We start from the raw sequence: 17503 nt of genomic DNA, 5'->3' as shown, positions 1-17503 counted from the left end.
GATCATGTAGCATACATGACTCATGTGTACTACATATGTGGCCCCAATTGCTTTTCAGACAGTGTGGCCAATGTGTAGCATATGGTTTACATTAGACAGTATGCTGTTCATTTAGAGTGAAGACTTGGCTCACATGGTCTTGTACAGCAAACATGACATCAGATACGCCGACCAAAGTAAGAAACAATGCAAAAGGAACTTTCCACAAAAAGAACTGAAGGTTACACTCTTTTCAACAATTATCGCATCGGACAATCAGCAAACGCACAAGTATACCAGTATATCACTGCTTTAATCGGGCAAAATGTCCTTACCAGTTCTTCACAATTGCACTGAATTTGGCCGACAACACATCAGCCCTTTAATTAGCATAGGACAGTGGAAAATATGCCGATTTTGAAAACATGGTATTAAACTATTGTCTCAACAGAGTTCACAAATGAAGCGAGGTCAGTGTCATAGTGGGATGAGTTTAAAGGAGCTGTGCAACGATTTTAACGTTGAAAGAATTGGCATTTTCTGCTTTTGATATTGTTCACTGTGTCACAAATGGCAGAAAACACACCTCCTTTCATCGCAATGTTGCGATTCCGCCGCGTAATAGCGAGGCAAAACTTGGAATATTTCCCGACCTGCAGCCACGAGCGGCGGCCATGAGAAACAAGCGGCGTGACGTCACTTGGGTCGTTGTAAGAAAGATAGCAAGTTGTGCGAATACCTGCTCGATAAAAGGTAACTCTTTTTACAAATCTTGTCGTTCCAACATATATATAAATGCGTCAACACCCTGGTATCATCCACAAAACTTTTATTATACGGAGTTTTAGTGGCGCCATCTATCCTAGGTCCACAAAACCGCGAACAGCCGCCAGAAGCCGGAGGGGGAGGGGGACAGCGCCGGACGGGCAAGGACGGGTGGTCACGCGGTCGGCAGCGGATGAGTTCTCGCTGCTCGCTGATGGTCTAAAGAGAGAACTTTTCCGGAACTCCGCGCCTACTCTAGTGACGTCACTGTGCACGTGACCCGGAAGACGATGCACGAGTTGAGAGGCGGCGAAAACCTGGATCTTTTTCATTTTTTTAAGTAAAAACTAGGGTATCCAGGCAAAATCTGTTTTCTGTAGTTCACTGCAGAAGTGTCAGGCATCAACTTCCACAATTATTTAAGCAAAGCCCTGAAATTGTTGCACAGCTCCTTTAAAGACTTGAACGTCTTCTCTAAACAAGTGTGGTGCAAAGCTCGTTTAGTTACCGTGGCATAAATATTTCCACGAATCTAGATCAGTGGATTTTTTGGTGCTCTTCCAGAATTTCTTATTTTTATTTGAGGCAATTAAAGAAACACTCTCACTTAAACTAATGTGGGTTAGTGCAGACAGGTTGGCTGTATCTGCCGTCACAACCACAAATTTCACACCGAATCTCCAGATCCATTTTCTTTTCCCCTCAAAAACTTTGCTAGCTGCCACACTTCACAAACTTCTACAAATGTAGAAATACAGGCCTTCACAACAGACTTCGAACAAATTGGGAGACATCCCAGAGTGCACTTGCACTCGAATACTGCCTTTGCACTCCCGCAGCCTTACGCTCCAAAGCAAGTCGGTCAGGAATGTTCATCAGACAACGTGACGACACCAGAAAACGACACACACGCCCTCAAAATGCAACGAACGGAACCACCAGGAGCGGCGTAGAAATTCAGACGTCGATGGTTTTGTGTCGGTATGGTGCCTGGAATGTGTCTCCGACCTATGTGCTTACCACATGTTCCAATGTGGTCTTTCGTCCGCTTCCGATTACACCGTTACACTGCTGCCCGTCGCGATGCTGGCCGTCGAACGGCAGGCATGGATGCGGCCGACAGTTGTTTTATCGTGGGTCGCTCCACCGCCAGAGAGCTCGTGAAAGCTTCGACAGGCAGAAGCTGGGACGCCGCGACGACGGCGACCTCCACCTTTTTCGCCGGTACTTTTACGACAAGCTGCCAGGATAGCGACGGGCGACAGTGCGACAGGTCTACGACGCCAATGAGTAGAAATCAAGGCCGCTTCAGAAGCGGTCTTTCGATCCCAGGGTCGTCAGTTCCGTGTCCTGCAGGTCCTGGAGCAGTTGGAGGTCGAGGAGCTTCTGCTGGTCCCTCAGGTGGGCGTAGTTGGCGGCCAGACACATCAGGTGCTTCACCAGCCCAAGGAGGGCCAGGAGGGCGGCACCTCCGGCCAGCCAGAGGAGCAGCCCGCATTGTTCCACCCAGTCCTTGCAAAACTCCTTGCGGCGCACGTCGCACAGCTGCATCGCGGGCTTGCCGTTGGCTTCGTAGACGGGAAAGTCTCGCGGCAGCAGGAACTCTGCGAAAGCGGGAAGGTACGGTGCTTTAGGGCTTGGGTTCGTATGGCTTCCTAGAGCTCCCAAATTTTTTTCTCCGTCCCTGCACCTAAAGAAAGCATTTTCCCAGTTTAAGCAGTTCTTTAGGAGGTTTGAGCCATTCATTGATGCGTAACTATGTGGCAAACGTTCAGTATGTGCATTTATCTTTACAAGATCTGCAGGCTCCTTCACCGTTCTATTGCATTAATGCCGAGACCAGGAGGAGTTCCTCGGCTGCCATTCAAGAAAGACGGGCGTTCCTCGAGATAGAAAGGTTTGAGAACCCCTTGTTTAGGAGGACGTGACGAAGAAGTATGGTGGGTGAACATTAGCGCACTGTGGGATGCCAACACTTATCGCGCTATGCACACGGGTGTAGATAGGGTGACCCGACGTCCCGTTTGGGTCCTCGTATGAAAGGCCCATTTTGGCTGTTCTCTCATTCTGTTTCAATGAATCTTCGTGTCCCCATTTATGGGGTGGCACACAATCGCAAAACCAGCATGAAGCGAGCAAAAAGAAAACCAAAAGAATATTTACGACTTAAGCATATATTCATAAAAATAAATGCACAACAGTGGCGTACCAACTTGTTTATGAGTGGGGGGGGGGGGGGGGGGGGCAAACCAGACCCCCCCCCCCCCCCCCAAGGGCCGGGGGGCAGTGCCCTTGGTATCTCTTGGGCGGCGCCGGCCAGTGTTCAACCTGCCCAGTGGCGGCTTTTTGAGGGGGGGGGGGGGGGGGGGGGGGCAAAACACATGCCTTGCCCCCCCGCTCTGATAACTGAGGGGGGGGGGGGGGGCAACATTGGCAACATTTCCTCCATCTTAAAATGCGGAAAAAGGAAACCCAAATTTCCAACAAGGAAAAAAAAATGTAAGTTCTTACGTTGAGCTGAATCTTAACACAACTTCTCTGTCTGCCTTTGTCCTCCCCCAACCCACAACTGTCCTATTTTCCATTCTTGAGGATTACAGTCACACTAGTATTACATGCCTATGCACACTACCTGAGGTCTATTGCAACCCTGTAAGCAGTTCCAAAAGTAGACAGGATCTTTCGGCGCTAACGGTAACGAGCCAAGTAGGCCTTCACACGTCGGGTCCCTACCTACAGTCGATGATAAGCTAAGAATTCAGTAGAAGCTCTGCCTCCAGAATGCGCTTATTGCCTTTTGCCAGGCTCTGGCATCTGGCTGAATTCTCTGTCACCGACTCTAGGTTTGGTTGGACGCCCTTTCTAATAAATCTCTCCAGAAATATGTGGCACCGCCCTGCTTGACGCATTGCAATGTTCCAATCTGCAGTGCATCTACAGTAAGCCCAGGAAGCGGAGGAGACGTTGACTTCGGTTTAAGGGGGGACGCAAAGATTGAAAACCAAAAAATCGCGAAAAAGTCGTTTTTGGAAAATTACTTTTTTGGGATGTATATTCTATAAGCTACCTCTTTTAATTATCAGCATCTAATTCACTGAAAAAATATGGTAAAAAGAAATATTTACAAGGTCTCGGCGGCTTTCAATTCGCGCTAGAAATGCAAAACTGAGCTGGACTTTGAGCAATTCGTGCTCGCTTTCAACTCGGCAGACGGTCTTGTTTTGAAACGATTTTGCTCAACTTCAGTCTCGTTTTGAAACGGAGCTTTTTGTATTTTTTTTGCCGTCCTTCAATATAGAGTCCGCAGCATAGTTTTGGTGTGATCAGCGTTTTCCCGCCTCACGATTGCAAAGCAGTGATTAGCCACAGAGCCCGCACAAGGGAGCGCACGACTACTATTGGCCCCCGACATTTCTTTTTATCTCCTTCCGTAGCTATGGCTACCATGCAGCCAAGGCGCATTTCACCAGTCTCACTGCCTTGCGTCGTCCGCTTGTTCCTGCACTGTGTCAACTACATTTTGCTTTTTGCCATCTGTACGATCGTTTGCTGCCCTTTGTTTTAGTAGTTTCGCATACTTTCCACACGTGTTTCATTGCCTCAAAATATGCGGGGAATGAATTAGGAGATGGTGCACACATTTGACGGCATGGCGACCATCAGAGGCAGCATCGGTGACCCGCCTCTGCGCAATGGGATACCGATGCTCACTGTGTTGCCGCTTCAGATTGGGATTCTTTTATCTATGCCATCGGCCACCCGAACTAAGTAAAGACAAAAGTGAAACAAAAATAATATACGCAAGGACACTTCCAGCTACTCCGCTGGTAAAGCCGTTTCACCTGGCTTTATCAGCGAAAATCGCAAGCAGGAAAATCCTGCTTGCTATTTTCGTGATTTTCGGTTGCGACGTTGCTCGCTCGAGAAAAAACAAATGAATAAAAGCTGTGCATGGCGACTTATGTGCATGCATACTGTGTTCACAACCTCTTTGACGCACGAGAATGAAAAGCGCAAGCAGATTCGTGCCACATGTAATGGGCTCATTGCTGAAAATGTGTGTGCAACTTTGAACCGCCATTTCCACAAAATGAATTTTTGCGCTGGCATTGACACTTATCACAGCGATATCTCGGGAGCAGTTTAACAAATTTGCATGCAGTAATTTTTTAATTCTTTTCCTAAATAACTTTGCGGTGGCATGACAAGCTTCCTTTTTTAGAAAATTCTATTAAACTTTTAAAACACTCAAAATAAATTTGATGAATGAGGCAACCAGCAACATAAAATTCAATGTAGAGTCAAATGTTTTCTGAAAACAAATGAATAAAAAGGGCTCTGCCATGTCCAGGGGTGCCTATCCAGGAATGCTTATAATCAATTTCACATTCCCACAATGTTTTTTATTCCTCCAGGTCTGGGATAAAAGAAGCTAGTGAACCACACTGAAAAAACTCCCTAACTTATGAATCTGTAGGAGTGGAGGCTCGGCAAATCACACTCTACATATTTATTTACAATATTTTACACTGTCCTTCTGACTAGCTCATCGAGGGGCCCTTCGCCGAATCCCCAGATTCCGTGCAGCTCGTGGTCCAGGCACCTCGTGTCCTTAGCTCGTGCCTGTCCCGTGAGCTTGGCGCCGTTCAAGCGCTGGATCGCTGCTGATAGCTGCCGCTACAGGTACTCCCTCCCTAGCGAGGAAGCGGTCTGGCGAGCGTTCCTGGCTTCGAGAGGGTCTGTGTGCAGGCTGGTGTTCATGTGGAGCCTTACGTGACGTGGCTTTGGAAGGCGTGTGGTCACGGATGAGTAAAAATCGGGTGCCAAGTGAGCAGGCTTGACTCTGTCTAGAGACACTACTTCTTCTCGACCGTTGACGTCAAGCGTCATGTTCTTCTTGTCTCGACGCAGTATAAGATAAGGGCCGTCATATGGGGGCTGCAAGGGCTTCTTTACGCCATCGTGTCGAACGAACACGTGCTTACTTGTGTCGAGGTCGCGGCTAACAAAAGTGTGTCTTGTGGAGGGCGTCCTTGGGCAGGTGGGCTGGAGGTCTTTCATTAGTAGTCGCAGCCACTGGACGTAGTTTTCTGCTGTTTCCTGTGAAATGTTGGCTGAGGAAGAAAAAAATTCGCCAGGCAAGCGGAGTGACGTGCCGTAAACGAGTTCAGCTGCACTGCAATTGATGTCCGATTTGAAGGCCGTTCTGATTCCCAACAAGACAAGTGGAAGAGCATCTGTCCATGCCGAGCTGTTGGTTTGCGCTTTGATGGAGGCTTTCAACTGACGATGAAAACGCTCTACCCTGCCGTTGGAGATCGGATGGTAGGACGTCGTATGGATGTGTTGAACTCCAAGGAAGTGGGAGAGAGTTCGAAATAAAGTCGCTTCGAACTGACGTCCTTTGTCCGTTGTGATGGTCTGTGGGACACCGAAGCGACTAATCCGCATTTCAATCAGTGTGCGAGCTACGGTTGTTGCGGTGATGTCTTTCATTGGTGCCGCTTCCGGCCACCGCGTGAAGCGATCGACGCAGGTTAGAAGATAACGGTTTTCTTGTGATGGAGGAAGTGGTCCCACGATATCAACGTGAATGTGGGTGAAGCGAGTGTCCGGTGTGCTAAAAGCTCCCAAGTGCGCCTTGGTGTGCCGGGGAACTTTCGAGCGTTGGCACTGGATGCAGGTTTTGGCCCAGGACCTCACGTCAACGTTGATACGAGGCCATATAAACCGCGAAACTATCAGTCTCTGGGTTGCTCGTATCCCCGGATGGGACAAGGAGTGCAAGCAGTCAAAAACTGTTCGCCGCAAGTCTGCTGGTACGAAGGGGCGGGGACGACCTGTCGAAACTTCGCACGCAACTGTGCCGTCACAGTCGGGCATGCGTATGTCTTCAAAGACTAGTGTCGTTGACGTTGTCCGTAGGCGTTGTAGTTCGAGGTTGCCTCGTTGTGCTTCCGCCAGCTGTGCTTAAGGAACTACAGGTCGGTCCGTGGAGCAGAGGTTGACCCCAACTCTGGAGAGTGCGTCAGCTGCGGCGTTATCCGTGCCCTTAACGAAGCGGATGTCGGTGGTGAATTCCGAAATATATGCCATCTGCCGTATCTCACGCGGAGTGTGTGCCGTGCTGTTGGAGGCCAGCGCGTAGGTCAACGGCTTATGGTCTGTCAAGACGAAGAAGCTTCGACCTTCCACGCAGTGGCGAAAGTGCTTGATGGCAAGGTATATTGCCAGCAGCTCTCGTCCAAAGGTGCTGTATCGCCGTTCTGTCGGGGTCAGCTTCTTCGAAAAGAAGGAAAGTGGTTGCCAGTTGTTTCCGTCGTGTTGTTGTAAAACCGCTCCAACAGCTCCATCCGAGGCGTCGACCATGATGGAGAGGGGTGCGTCGGTTTTGGGGTGGCTGAGAAGGGTGACGTTGGCAATGATATTTTTTACTCTCTCGAAAGCTTGGTTGGCGGTTGGCGTCCAACGGAGTGGCGTTGCCTTTACTTTGGTGGCCGGCAGTAGGTCGTAGAGGGGCTCGCAAACTTGGGCGCACTGTGGTATAAACCGTCGATAGAAATTCACGAGTCCGAGAAATTCCCGAAGTTTCTTCGCCGTCGGGGGTTGTGGAAAGCTTCGGATGACTTCGACTTTCTCGGGTAATGGTTGAATTCCACGGCTATCAACATGGTGGCCAAGAAATTCAAGTTCGTTGACGCCAAATTCACACTTGGTCGGATTGACGACAAGTCCGTATTCTTGGAAGCGCGAGAAGAGTTGTCGTAGATGGTCGGCGTGCTCTTCCGGAGTGTTGCTGAATACAAGGATATCGTCGATATACGCGAAGGTGAATGACAACCCTCGGAGGACTGTGTCGATGAATCGTTGAAAAGTTTGCGCAGCGTTGCGCAGTCCAAAGGGCATTCGCAAGAATTCGTACAATCCAAACGGCGTGATGACAGCCGTCTTGGGGATGTCTGCCGGTTCTATAGAGATCTGGTAGAATGCCTTCACGAGGTCCACCTTGCTGAAAACCTTCGCGCCCTGCAGGATGCCACCGAAGTCCTGAATATGAGGGATGGGGTAACAGTCGGGCAGAGTACACTTGTTTAATGACCGGTAGTCGCCACAGGGGCGCCAGTCCCCGGTTTTCTTCGGGGCCATGTGAAGTGCCGAAAACCAGGGACTCGAAGATGGCCTGATGAAACCAAGTTCATGCATGTGTTGGAATTCGTTCTTGGCTATCTTGAGGCGGTCGGGGGCGAGTCGACGTGGTCTGGCGAAAACCGGGGCCCCTTTCGTCACGATGTGATGGGTGACGGAGTGTCGGATGGCTTGATCGGGAGCAGGTGGGCGAAACACGGCAGGAAATTCGTCGGCGATGGTTTGCCATGGAGAATTCGTTTCTGTTCGTGGAAGAGCAAGTTTAAGAGGGGGGGACTTCGACACAATTACTTGGACGCTCAATTGCGTCTCGGTGTCAAGAAGTCGATTTCTCCTCAGGTCCACGGTCAGTGCGAATCGCCGCAGAAAGTCTGCTCCTATGATCGCCTGCCGAACATCCGCGATGATAAAAATCCAACGGAATGTCCGGCGGAGTCCGATGTCCAACGTCAGGGACCTTTCGCCGTACGCTTTGATCGGGGATCCGTTAACAGCCTGGAGCGGTGGGGACTCTTGGCGGCACCGGCGGTCCTCCAGCGTAGGAGGTACCACGCTCACCTCAGCCCCAGTATCCACGAGGAAGCGGACCTTCGTGTTGCGTTCCGTGACGTAGAAAAGCCGGCCTGAAGTTGGGTTTTCGACGCTGGCGGCCTTCAGCGGGTGCCCATGTCGTTTCCCGAGTAGTTACATGGTGGGCGGCATGCTCTGGCTTGGGATCCGTATCTCTGGTGGTACCAGCATACTCTTGGAAGGGGGGACCCAGCTCTTGATTCACTGTGGTGCCGGCCAGCGTTAGTTCGTGGATTGACGGTCAAGGATCGGGAAGGTCGTGATTGGAGGTTACGAATCTCACGACTGAGCTCGCTCACCTTGGCCTCTATGTGATCGTTGAAGCTGAGGAGTCGAGCGAGCTGGGATCCGATGTCGGTCACAGTAGTGCACGACGTTGAGGGGGTTTCTTGACGCACCGCTGAGATGGTAGGGGAGCCTACGTCCATGATTTGGTCGGCCATACGAGCAAGCGTGGAGATTGAGTCGGTGGCAGATGTACTCAAAATCATCCGGACTTGGCTTGGTAGACGTTGGAGAAAAAGTTCTTTAAATATGGATGTATCCATAGTCGTGGCTTTGTCTCCAAGGAGGTGCTCCATGCGTCGCAATAATTCTGTAGGTTTGCGGTCTCCCAGCTCCTCCGCAGTCAACAAACAGCTGCTGAAGGCGCCGTTGCTCAGACTCTGTGGTGCGACGAATCAACTCTTTCCGTAGAGTCTCGTAGGGCTGATCTGCGGGTGGAGAACGCAGAATGTCGCGAACCACAGATGCGGTTGACTGCGGGAGGGCCGCGACGACGTAGTCAAATTTGGTCAAAGATGAGGTGATCCTGCTCTTTCAAAAAATTGATTCCGCGGTCAGGAACCACAGCTCGGAGTCGGACGACCAGAACTCTGGGAACTTGATGTTGAGAGTCGTCGCCCCCAGTGTGGTCGGGGCTTCGGGAGAGGTGCCATCGTCTCCGAGGCTCATGACGGGGGCACGAAGCTGGACTCACTCAAAGAACCAGGGCTCCAGGGCAGCGTAGCTGGGCGTGGTCGGGGGCGGCTCGGTCCAAGGTCACCAGTATGTAGGAGTGGTCAGGGCAGTAGGACAGTGTAAAATATTGTAAATAAGTATGTAGGAGTGGAGGCTCGGCAAATCACACTCTACATATTTATTTACAATATTTTACACTGTCCTTCTGACTAGCTCATCGAGGGGCCCTTCGCCGAATCCCCAGATTCCGTGCAGCTCGTGGTCCAGGCACCTCGTGTCCTTAACTCGTGCCTGTCCCGTGAGCTTGGCGCCGTTCAAGCGCTGGATCGCCGCTGATAGCTGCCGCTACAAATCCATAGGCAAAGCTTTAGAAACTTATGAGTTACTCTTACACACGTGCTACGAATGTACCCTGAAAATTTTATACAAATAGCTCTAAAAATAAAAAGAAGTTTAGGCTCACTACCAGCTTCCCCCTTTAATACTTTGCCAATTCACAACGTGGAGACGTCAGAAGAAGAGCAAAACCAAGTATGCAACAACCCCCTTCTGCATATGCATCATTTTTTTGTGTGTTCCAAGCTTCTAACGATAATAGAGAATGAATTGTGTCGTCCCAATTAAACATACGAAGAATTTGGGTCGGCACAAAAGCATGCCTGAACCACTCCACGATTCCCCTCGCTGCGACGCCTCTCAGGATTCTCCGGGAAGGTACACTGCTACCTGCAAACGTGCGTGGCGCAAAGAAAGCAAAAAAGCCGTGGTTACCTAGCTGCCTAAAGTCCAGGCACTGGTACTCTTGCTTGAGCTGGTTGCACATGCCTCCGACGAGGGTGACCGAGAGGGCGGCCGTCACCAGGAGCAGGGCGAGCGCCAGCCAGACTAGGAGCACCAGGTATGAGAGCACAATGAGCAGGCCGCACGAGAGCCGGCCTCCGACGCGGGCTCGAGCCCCCAGCCGCTCCCGCGTCGGTCCCGTAGTGAGAAAGCCCACCGCCACCAGGCACAACTCCAGGAGGCCCATGGCAACTGCCGTGCCGATCGCCGCCGCTTGCAGTTCTGCGGGCCTGCCGAGTTTGGTGAGGAGTCGGATTAGAACGGATTGGATTAGTGCGTTCGAGGTCTATAAAAAAATACAGTCGGTGACAGGTTTAAAGCTCGGTAGAAGCTATGCCTCCAGTATGTGCTCGCTGCCTACTGGCTGTGCATGCAACGCGAAGCTATCGAAGGTAGAAAACTCGTGCTCGAGGCAGAGCGTGTACTGTGTTAACTTGTCCTTGATTACAGGAAAGCAGGTTCGTGACTGAAACACTACAGTCTGTTGCAGGTTAATGAATGAACGTTTACTAGAAAAAGTTACACCAAAAACTCTCGAGTCGTCCGAGTAGGGGTATAATGGGATGGGGTGGTTTAGATAAAGAAGGTGAGACCTGCCGATTTGACGAAGCCCAGCAGGTTAAAGCAGTTAATTGGAACACTATGGTCTGTTGCAGGTTAAGAAAAGCAGCAGAGGCTCTTCCCACTTTAATAGAGTGAACGATGGAGAGGAGGAAACAACCAATCGTGGGAGGCAAAGAGCTTTGGGGGAAAGGCTTGTCCCGCTTTTCTGAATGTGCAACAGACTATGTGGAAGTCTTTGGAGAGACTTCTGCGAGTTGTCCGGCTACGACCACCTTCTACCTCAGTCCGGTGATTCCGTGGTGGACTTAGCATTGTGGCACCTCTTGGATAAAACTGAAATTTTTCTCAGTGAATTGAGCAGCTGCCACATGTATCAATTCGTGGCTACTAAGGGTAAAAGCTGTCAATAAAAATTATTGGCTGATAAACTTAAGGAAGAGTTGCCGCGTGCAACTTTATAGATGGTTGTGCTTTCAAGCGCAAAAAGAAAGCACAAGTTTGACTTTGAATGAATCTTGTGCTGCTAGCATTTTAATTCCTCGCTTACATAAAAAAGAAAGTCATATTCAGCGATGCCATGGAAGGAAATCAACAATGTGATTGGTCTGAGTCATTTTAGAGCAGCTCTTGAAGCAGCCAAAAGTACATTTTAGAGGAGCAAAAGAACTTTTGGTGCATGAGTACACATTTCATTTCAATTCATACCACTGCAAATATTATGCTAAGATTAATCTGTCGGCCTCTTCAACCAAATGGCAATGGTCTACTTTGCCTTCTCACTCACTTGCAACCCTTTGCTGACATCAATTGCACAGCAAAAGCGATTTGCTCAAAAACAAAAAATGGTGTTTTGTTGCGTGGAGAAGCACCAGACATGGTAACAAGAAGATGACTGATGAAGGACAGCAGGAACTGTAGTGAATGGTTTTTGTAGGCACAGAATCCCACTGAAATAATGCTTGAATACAATAATTTTGAGCACCTAAATTAATGTTTCCTTCAAGTTTTGGAGGTTGTAAAAAAACAGCAATTTTTATTCCGATAAGAAACAAAACACTTGTCGTTTGATTAAGTATGTCAATTACATTTTTTATGTATAACTTCGTAACAAAGAATGGCACGAAAAACAATTAAAGCCTTCTTGACAACAATCTTGAATCAGAAAAAAGTAGGGTTGTGCGAATATTCGAAATTTCGAATAGTAGTTCCGAAGAATACACTATTCGATATTCGCTTCGAGAAGAACTGCACTATTCGCGTTTTTCGAAGTGCTGATTGCGGGTTAGCCCCGTTGAGTGCGCTTCTCACCAAGCACCGGTGCGCTGCGGAGAAGCAGTACCCGCGAAACCGAGCTCCGCGGGTGTTGCTTCTCGGCAGCGCACCGGTGCTTGGTAAGAAGCGCACTCAAGAGGTAACCTGCCGCAATAAACACTTGGAAAAGTATGAATATCGTAATTGCGTGCTTGGAAGTAAAGCATAAATTCAAAGCGGGATGGAGCACCTGTGCCGACTGTGTGATATCTACATTGTAGTAAAAGTTTCAAAATTAAACTGTTACGCAAGTTACTATGTTAGGCAGAGATGCCCTTACAACCTGCGTTCATCATGCACGATTCATTCTTTTTTAACTCGAGATTAAAGAAAGTATATTTTATATAACAAGATTTGTAAATTCACTTCTTTGGGTATAGTTGGCCATCTCTACAGGATTCATTTTATGTCAAATCTGTCGTTTACTTGCCATCCCAAGACACCAGACCTTCTGAGGTCACAGTTCATAAATATAGATAGATCAAACTTAGTTTATAAATAAACAAGTGGAACAACCTTCACAAGTTTAGCTGGGTTTTCGTCTAAGTATTATGCAATGGTAGTGAAAGGCATGGAAAAACTTCGATATTCGAATCGAAAAAATTCGGGCAAAACCACTATTCGCTTCGTATTCGCTTCGAACTCAAAATCCACTATTCGCACAACACTAGAAAAAAGGTACCGCCAGGATATCACAGTGCTCTTGAGGAATGCTGCTTTTCCCTTAGCATATGGGTGCGCTACGGCAAAGCATGACATGCGAAATTGCAATGCCTACCTTGCAGTTGTCGCTTCTCCGCAGCACACCAGTGCACGGCGAGCTGCGCACGTGACGAAGCTAATAGCCTATTTGTCTGGGGCACACTGCACACATGCAGTGCTGTAAACTCTTTCCAATTTAGTACACAGAAGGCTAATGGGGAGAAAAGGAAGCTCCTCTCTCCCTTATAGCCTTTCCTGCAGCACGAACTGCACTGCACCGGTGCGATGCGGGCCCAGACGAATTGGCCAGAAGTAACTTGCCAGAACAAACCACGGACTTAAGAATTATTGCAAAACTTCTGGAAGATAAAAATGGAAGAGGGGCCAAGACCACCACACCCGGTGCTGCTCACCCATATGGGTTGGGCCTCTTAAAAACCACCTCGACCATGCGCATGGTGGATGCCACCGCTCTGAGCACAGCACCCAAGAAGATGGCCACCCCAGCACAGCACATGACTGTTGCCACCAGGGTGGCAAAGGGCACACGCGACAGGCATCGTGCGCATGGCCGTTTGCAACCTGCAACAGTGTATAAGATGACGGTTAGAGTTTGTAGTCTGTTGGTTCGTTGTCATTGACGGGATTAAACGGCAAAAATGTCCTTCAGTTGTCCCACCTCCAGCGCGAGCATTATATCGAAGCACTACGGAAGGCCATAAGTGCGTGCTACAGCCCCGGCATCGGAATGAGACACCCTGGACTTCTCGTATCCAGTCAGTGACTACAGAAGGCTCTAAACGACACGCGTTACAAAGTGTTTGACCATGTATAGTCATCCACCTGGTGGGGCACGTCCAAGGATACCAAGAAGAAAGATATAGGCATTTGTTGTGGCAGCCGATGATGACAGATAAAGCCTTCAATAAAGCGTGACTGCAGCTCAAAACTGATCCGCTGTATTGAGAAGATAGATATATAACCTTTAGTGGCAACAGAATATATATATATATATATATATATATATATATATATATATATATATATATATATATATATATATATATATATATATATATAAACAATTACCACGTCCGTAAGAAAAAAAAGGTGTGAAGAGAACAGTGTTTTCTTTTTTAAATAACTATTTAAATGAGTACATTCATGCAGTAACGCTACAGCATGCAAACTAACACACTTTAGACGGCCCCCAAAAATCAGTTTCTCGACATACCACGCAGCAATTTACTACAGAGTTGCAAGCAGGTGGTGGAAGTTTGCAATGAAAGAATCAAGAAATGAACTTACCTCGTTCAAAAAAAAAAAAAAAACACAAAAACCTGTTCTGGGCAATTTACGCCGCTACTTCACGCGTATAGAGGTGCTGCCGACAGATGGCGTACGTCCAGTCAAGGGAGCGCCGACCAATTCGGGTTCTTTTACAAGACTGTCTGCTATCAACCTGAATCGGCCTGTGCTACCTCGACACAACATACACCATCTGTTGGCAGAAAGATGGCATATGTCGCATCGAGGAAGCGCGAGAAAGTAGACAATCTCGCAAAAAAAAAACCACATCGGCCAACGCTTCCTTGATGCAGCGGGGAGGCACTCACTTGATCGAATGACGTATTAGCAAATGCCCACGTTTCACCGAATGACGCTTTAGCGAATAGTCTGACGCCGCTAAGTGGTGTTTTCAGGCGGGCCAAGTCGGTTCACATTTTTGTAATGAGCCGCTGAGACTGTAATGAGCCGCCGCAGACTGTCACTGCGAAGCGGCGTAAGCACAGTGCGGGGGGATGGATTAAAGTGCGCCCCCATTATTCGTTCTAAAACGTTATTTGCTCAAATGTCGCTGTTCGCTAAAACGTCATTCGCTCATGTGATATTGCCCCGATGCAGCGTACGCCATCTGTCGGAAGCACTTCTATGTACACGTGCATCGTCTGCGAAGTTGCAGCGTTCCTTCTGAACGAGGAAAATTAATTCCTTGATTTTTCCACTGTAAACCTCCATTACCTGTTTGCACCTTTGTAGTTTATTGCAGGGCAATACGCTGAGAAACCGGTTTTTGTGGGTCGTTCAAAGTGCCCTAGAAGCGTTAGTTTACATTCTGTATATTGATTGCAGTCGCCTATTGGGAACATTGCCATTATTGATGGAGCACAGATTCTTCATATTTACAGTGTTTTTTAAACTCAAGGCCTCAAACAGTGTTCGTAATTCAGAACTAAACTCCTTACATTTCCCTTTGTCATTTGTAAACAGGCTGTGACGTGAAAGAATGCTTGTTCCGCGTGACACATATCCACAAACACGGTTGCCAAGCGACGCATAAAAAAAAAAAAATAGTAAGCAAAAAGAAAAAAATAATAAATAAATAAACGTTAACAAAAGAATGCCAAAGCGGCCGGAAACAGGAAGTGTTTCTCAAGGCCGACGCGATTGACGCGATAGCTCAGCCTCAGTTGAACGTCCTGGCAAAGTGTCAGGGAATTACACGTCAAGCTTGATCGGCTCCGCCCAACCCATACGAGGTTTTCGAACTCCGCGGTCGAAACGCTCTTGAAACAGAACACAATGTGAAGAGCATGTCCCGCCCACCAACGTCGCGTGTCAACGATGAGTGTTAAACTGGCCAACCCGATTTGCTTGGTTTTTAGACCCGACTGATTATAAAAGCGTCATTTAAATAGCAGAATTTACGTAGGAGCCACGCTAATTTTAGTTTCTTTTTTTTTTTTTTTTTTTCATTTACTAGTTATAAGACACGCCTTCGTGCTGAGATACCTGAGATACGACTGCTTCTTGAAGCCTTGATTTGTGAGATCTTTTATTTGTGACCCGGTGTGACGTAACAGACGCCAGCAACGCTACGAGCATGTAAATTAATTCAGGAGTAGAGCTCTTAATTCAGTGCCAAGAACACGATCGCCAGCACCACGTGTTACCGACACTGCAAAACGATGCCACCAAAGTTAACATGCTCTTTTTCTTTTCTCTAATCGGGTACCACAGTACTTTCCCGAAAGATATGCGAACGACACAAATCATCGTCGGCGCAACGCCGCTAAAAAAACGACGCCACGACGCGTCCCTTTAAAAACGAAATAAGAAAAACAACCCGACGCCACCAAGTCAACCAAGTTCTGAACCCGCAATGTTGCTCCCGACAGGTAAGGCAAGTCGAACTATCGACGCAAAGCATCATAAAGAATGAAACACGTCGCTCGGTACCAATTTCTGAAGATATCTATCCCACAACGCCGCCGTGACCGATTTTAGGCGAGCAAGGTAAGCCTAGAACGCCTAGAATACGACACAACGAAACAGGTTTTCGCTCACCGTTCGGCGAGCAGCACACACATCGCTTCTCCTTTGAAATGCTAGAGTAGGAGTAACTTTTCCTGTTGTAAGTCATCGTTCTTTCACAGGCCTCAAAATATAGAGAGCAACAAAACACTCTCGCTAGAGACGCAAACGCAAAACACCACAGGCAACTGACTACCGCCGTAACCACTCAAGCACCGCAAGTTTGTTTCTGCAAGTTCGCTTCACGGCAAAACGCGTTCACGCCCCGGCGAGAAACAGAGATCGATGACGTAGCGGATCCGGATACAATCATCTCATAAGCAAAAGATTCGTCGGATTAGCCCGATTAGCGACATTAGAAACCATACACATCGATGGTTCGAGGTGGCAGACAACGGGCAGCGAGAAGTTTTAAACGAACGCGGAGGAAAAGAAGGTTAGACTCACCCATCGCTCCGTTGGGATCGTTTACCGACTTCCACATTGTTCGTTGTTCGCGTTATCACGAGCTGCTGTTTGCACAACGCGGCGCCGTCAACGGTTTATTTTTTCCTACCCTTATCAGCTGTGCATCGACTCCGAGGAATGCGTGTGGCCGTGCGTGAGTCCGCATCGCGTAGGTGAGGCTGCAGCGGCACGCACGGACGTTGAAAATCCCGGCGTATGAACGCTGTTGATTTGTTGTCGAGTCCGTCTCTTTGGCCCCGATTGCTTGCTCGTTCGCTTCTTCTTCGGAGGAGCTGAACCCGTTCGGGACACAGAGAACACACCTGTAGACGCCAACGCTTTCTAGATCCCGGAAACAGCTGGCCAAAATAGAGAAGGAAAAAAAAAAAAAAAAGAAACTGGGCGTTGCGCGCACGCTTTCTGTGAAGCGGCGCTGCGGACGCTACTTTTGCTGTGGTGTGAATGACGGTAACCGAAACCGAAACTGCTAGCGATTTGTTTTTTTTTTTTTTTAAATGGGTATGACGTTTTTGTCGTGTTTAACGTTTCCCCGCTTGTGCGGCATCACCGATTCGACCGTTCTTATTATTACTATTTTTTTAATCAATTCGTTGTACAGGGTATTGTTTTTATGGGGGCTAGAACATTACTATATATGAATTATGGCTACGTTCTTCACATTGTCATTTATTCCATAAAACATTACTTATTACTTACATTTTATTGCCACTGTTGAGCAAGGTGCATCGTTTCCGACTCGTTATAGCGTTAGTTTTGGTTTCCGAGATTATGAAATAATTTCAGCTTGTGCATAAAACTGTGCACTTTTTTGGTCCATCAAATGACACAGAATACCATTTCTTGGATGACCGTTTCTGATGTGTACCCTGAAAAATGAAATAAA

At 48.2% G+C, this 17503-nt stretch overlaps 1 protein-coding gene across 2 annotated transcripts; it reads right to left on the bottom strand.

The window, feature by feature from the left end:
* Window positions 1–1203: 1203 nt before the first annotated feature.
* LOC8030224 (neuronal membrane glycoprotein M6-b) lies at window positions 1204–16979 on the bottom strand. 2 transcript variants are annotated; one of them, XM_029972285.4, is made up of 4 exons: window positions 16600–16979; window positions 13251–13419; window positions 10192–10490; window positions 1204–2348 (listed from the first exon to the last, which is right to left on the bottom strand). In XM_029972285.4, exons 1-4 carry the CDS (start codon window positions 16634–16636, stop codon window positions 2053–2055), a joined length of 801 nt encoding a protein of 266 aa, XP_029828145.2. In that variant the 5' UTR covers window positions 16637–16979; the 3' UTR covers window positions 1204–2052. The 2 variants fall into 2 exon arrangements, with proteins under 2 accessions (XP_029828145.2, XP_029828144.2); XM_029972284.4 differs by lacking the exon at window positions 16600–16979 and adding an exon at window positions 16186–16437.
* Between the last annotated feature and the right edge of the window lie 524 nt (window positions 16980–17503).

The sequence above is a fragment of the Ixodes scapularis genome, unplaced genomic scaffold (assembly GCF_016920785.2).
Source record: "Ixodes scapularis isolate PalLabHiFi unplaced genomic scaffold, ASM1692078v2 PGA_scaffold13__105_contigs__length_92229423, whole genome shotgun sequence".
Taxonomy (NCBI): domain Eukaryota; kingdom Metazoa; phylum Arthropoda; class Arachnida; order Ixodida; family Ixodidae; genus Ixodes; species Ixodes scapularis.
The sequence above is the reverse complement of the archived record's forward strand: the minus strand, read 5'-3'. Positions and strand labels throughout refer to the sequence as shown.

Coding starts and splice junctions, on each gene's coding strand:
- LOC8030224 (XM_029972284.4), bottom strand. CDS start 16,261: ATGACTTACAACAGGAAAAGTTACTCCTACTCTAGCATTTCAAAGGAG. Junction 13,420..16,185: donor TGTGTGCTGCTCGCCGAACG/GTGAGCGAAAAC, acceptor ACACTGTTGCAG/GTTGCAAACGGCCATGCGCA. Junction 10,491..13,250: donor AAGAGGCCCAACCCATATGG/GTGAGCAGCACC, acceptor CAAACTCGGCAG/GCCCGCAGAACTGCAAGCGG.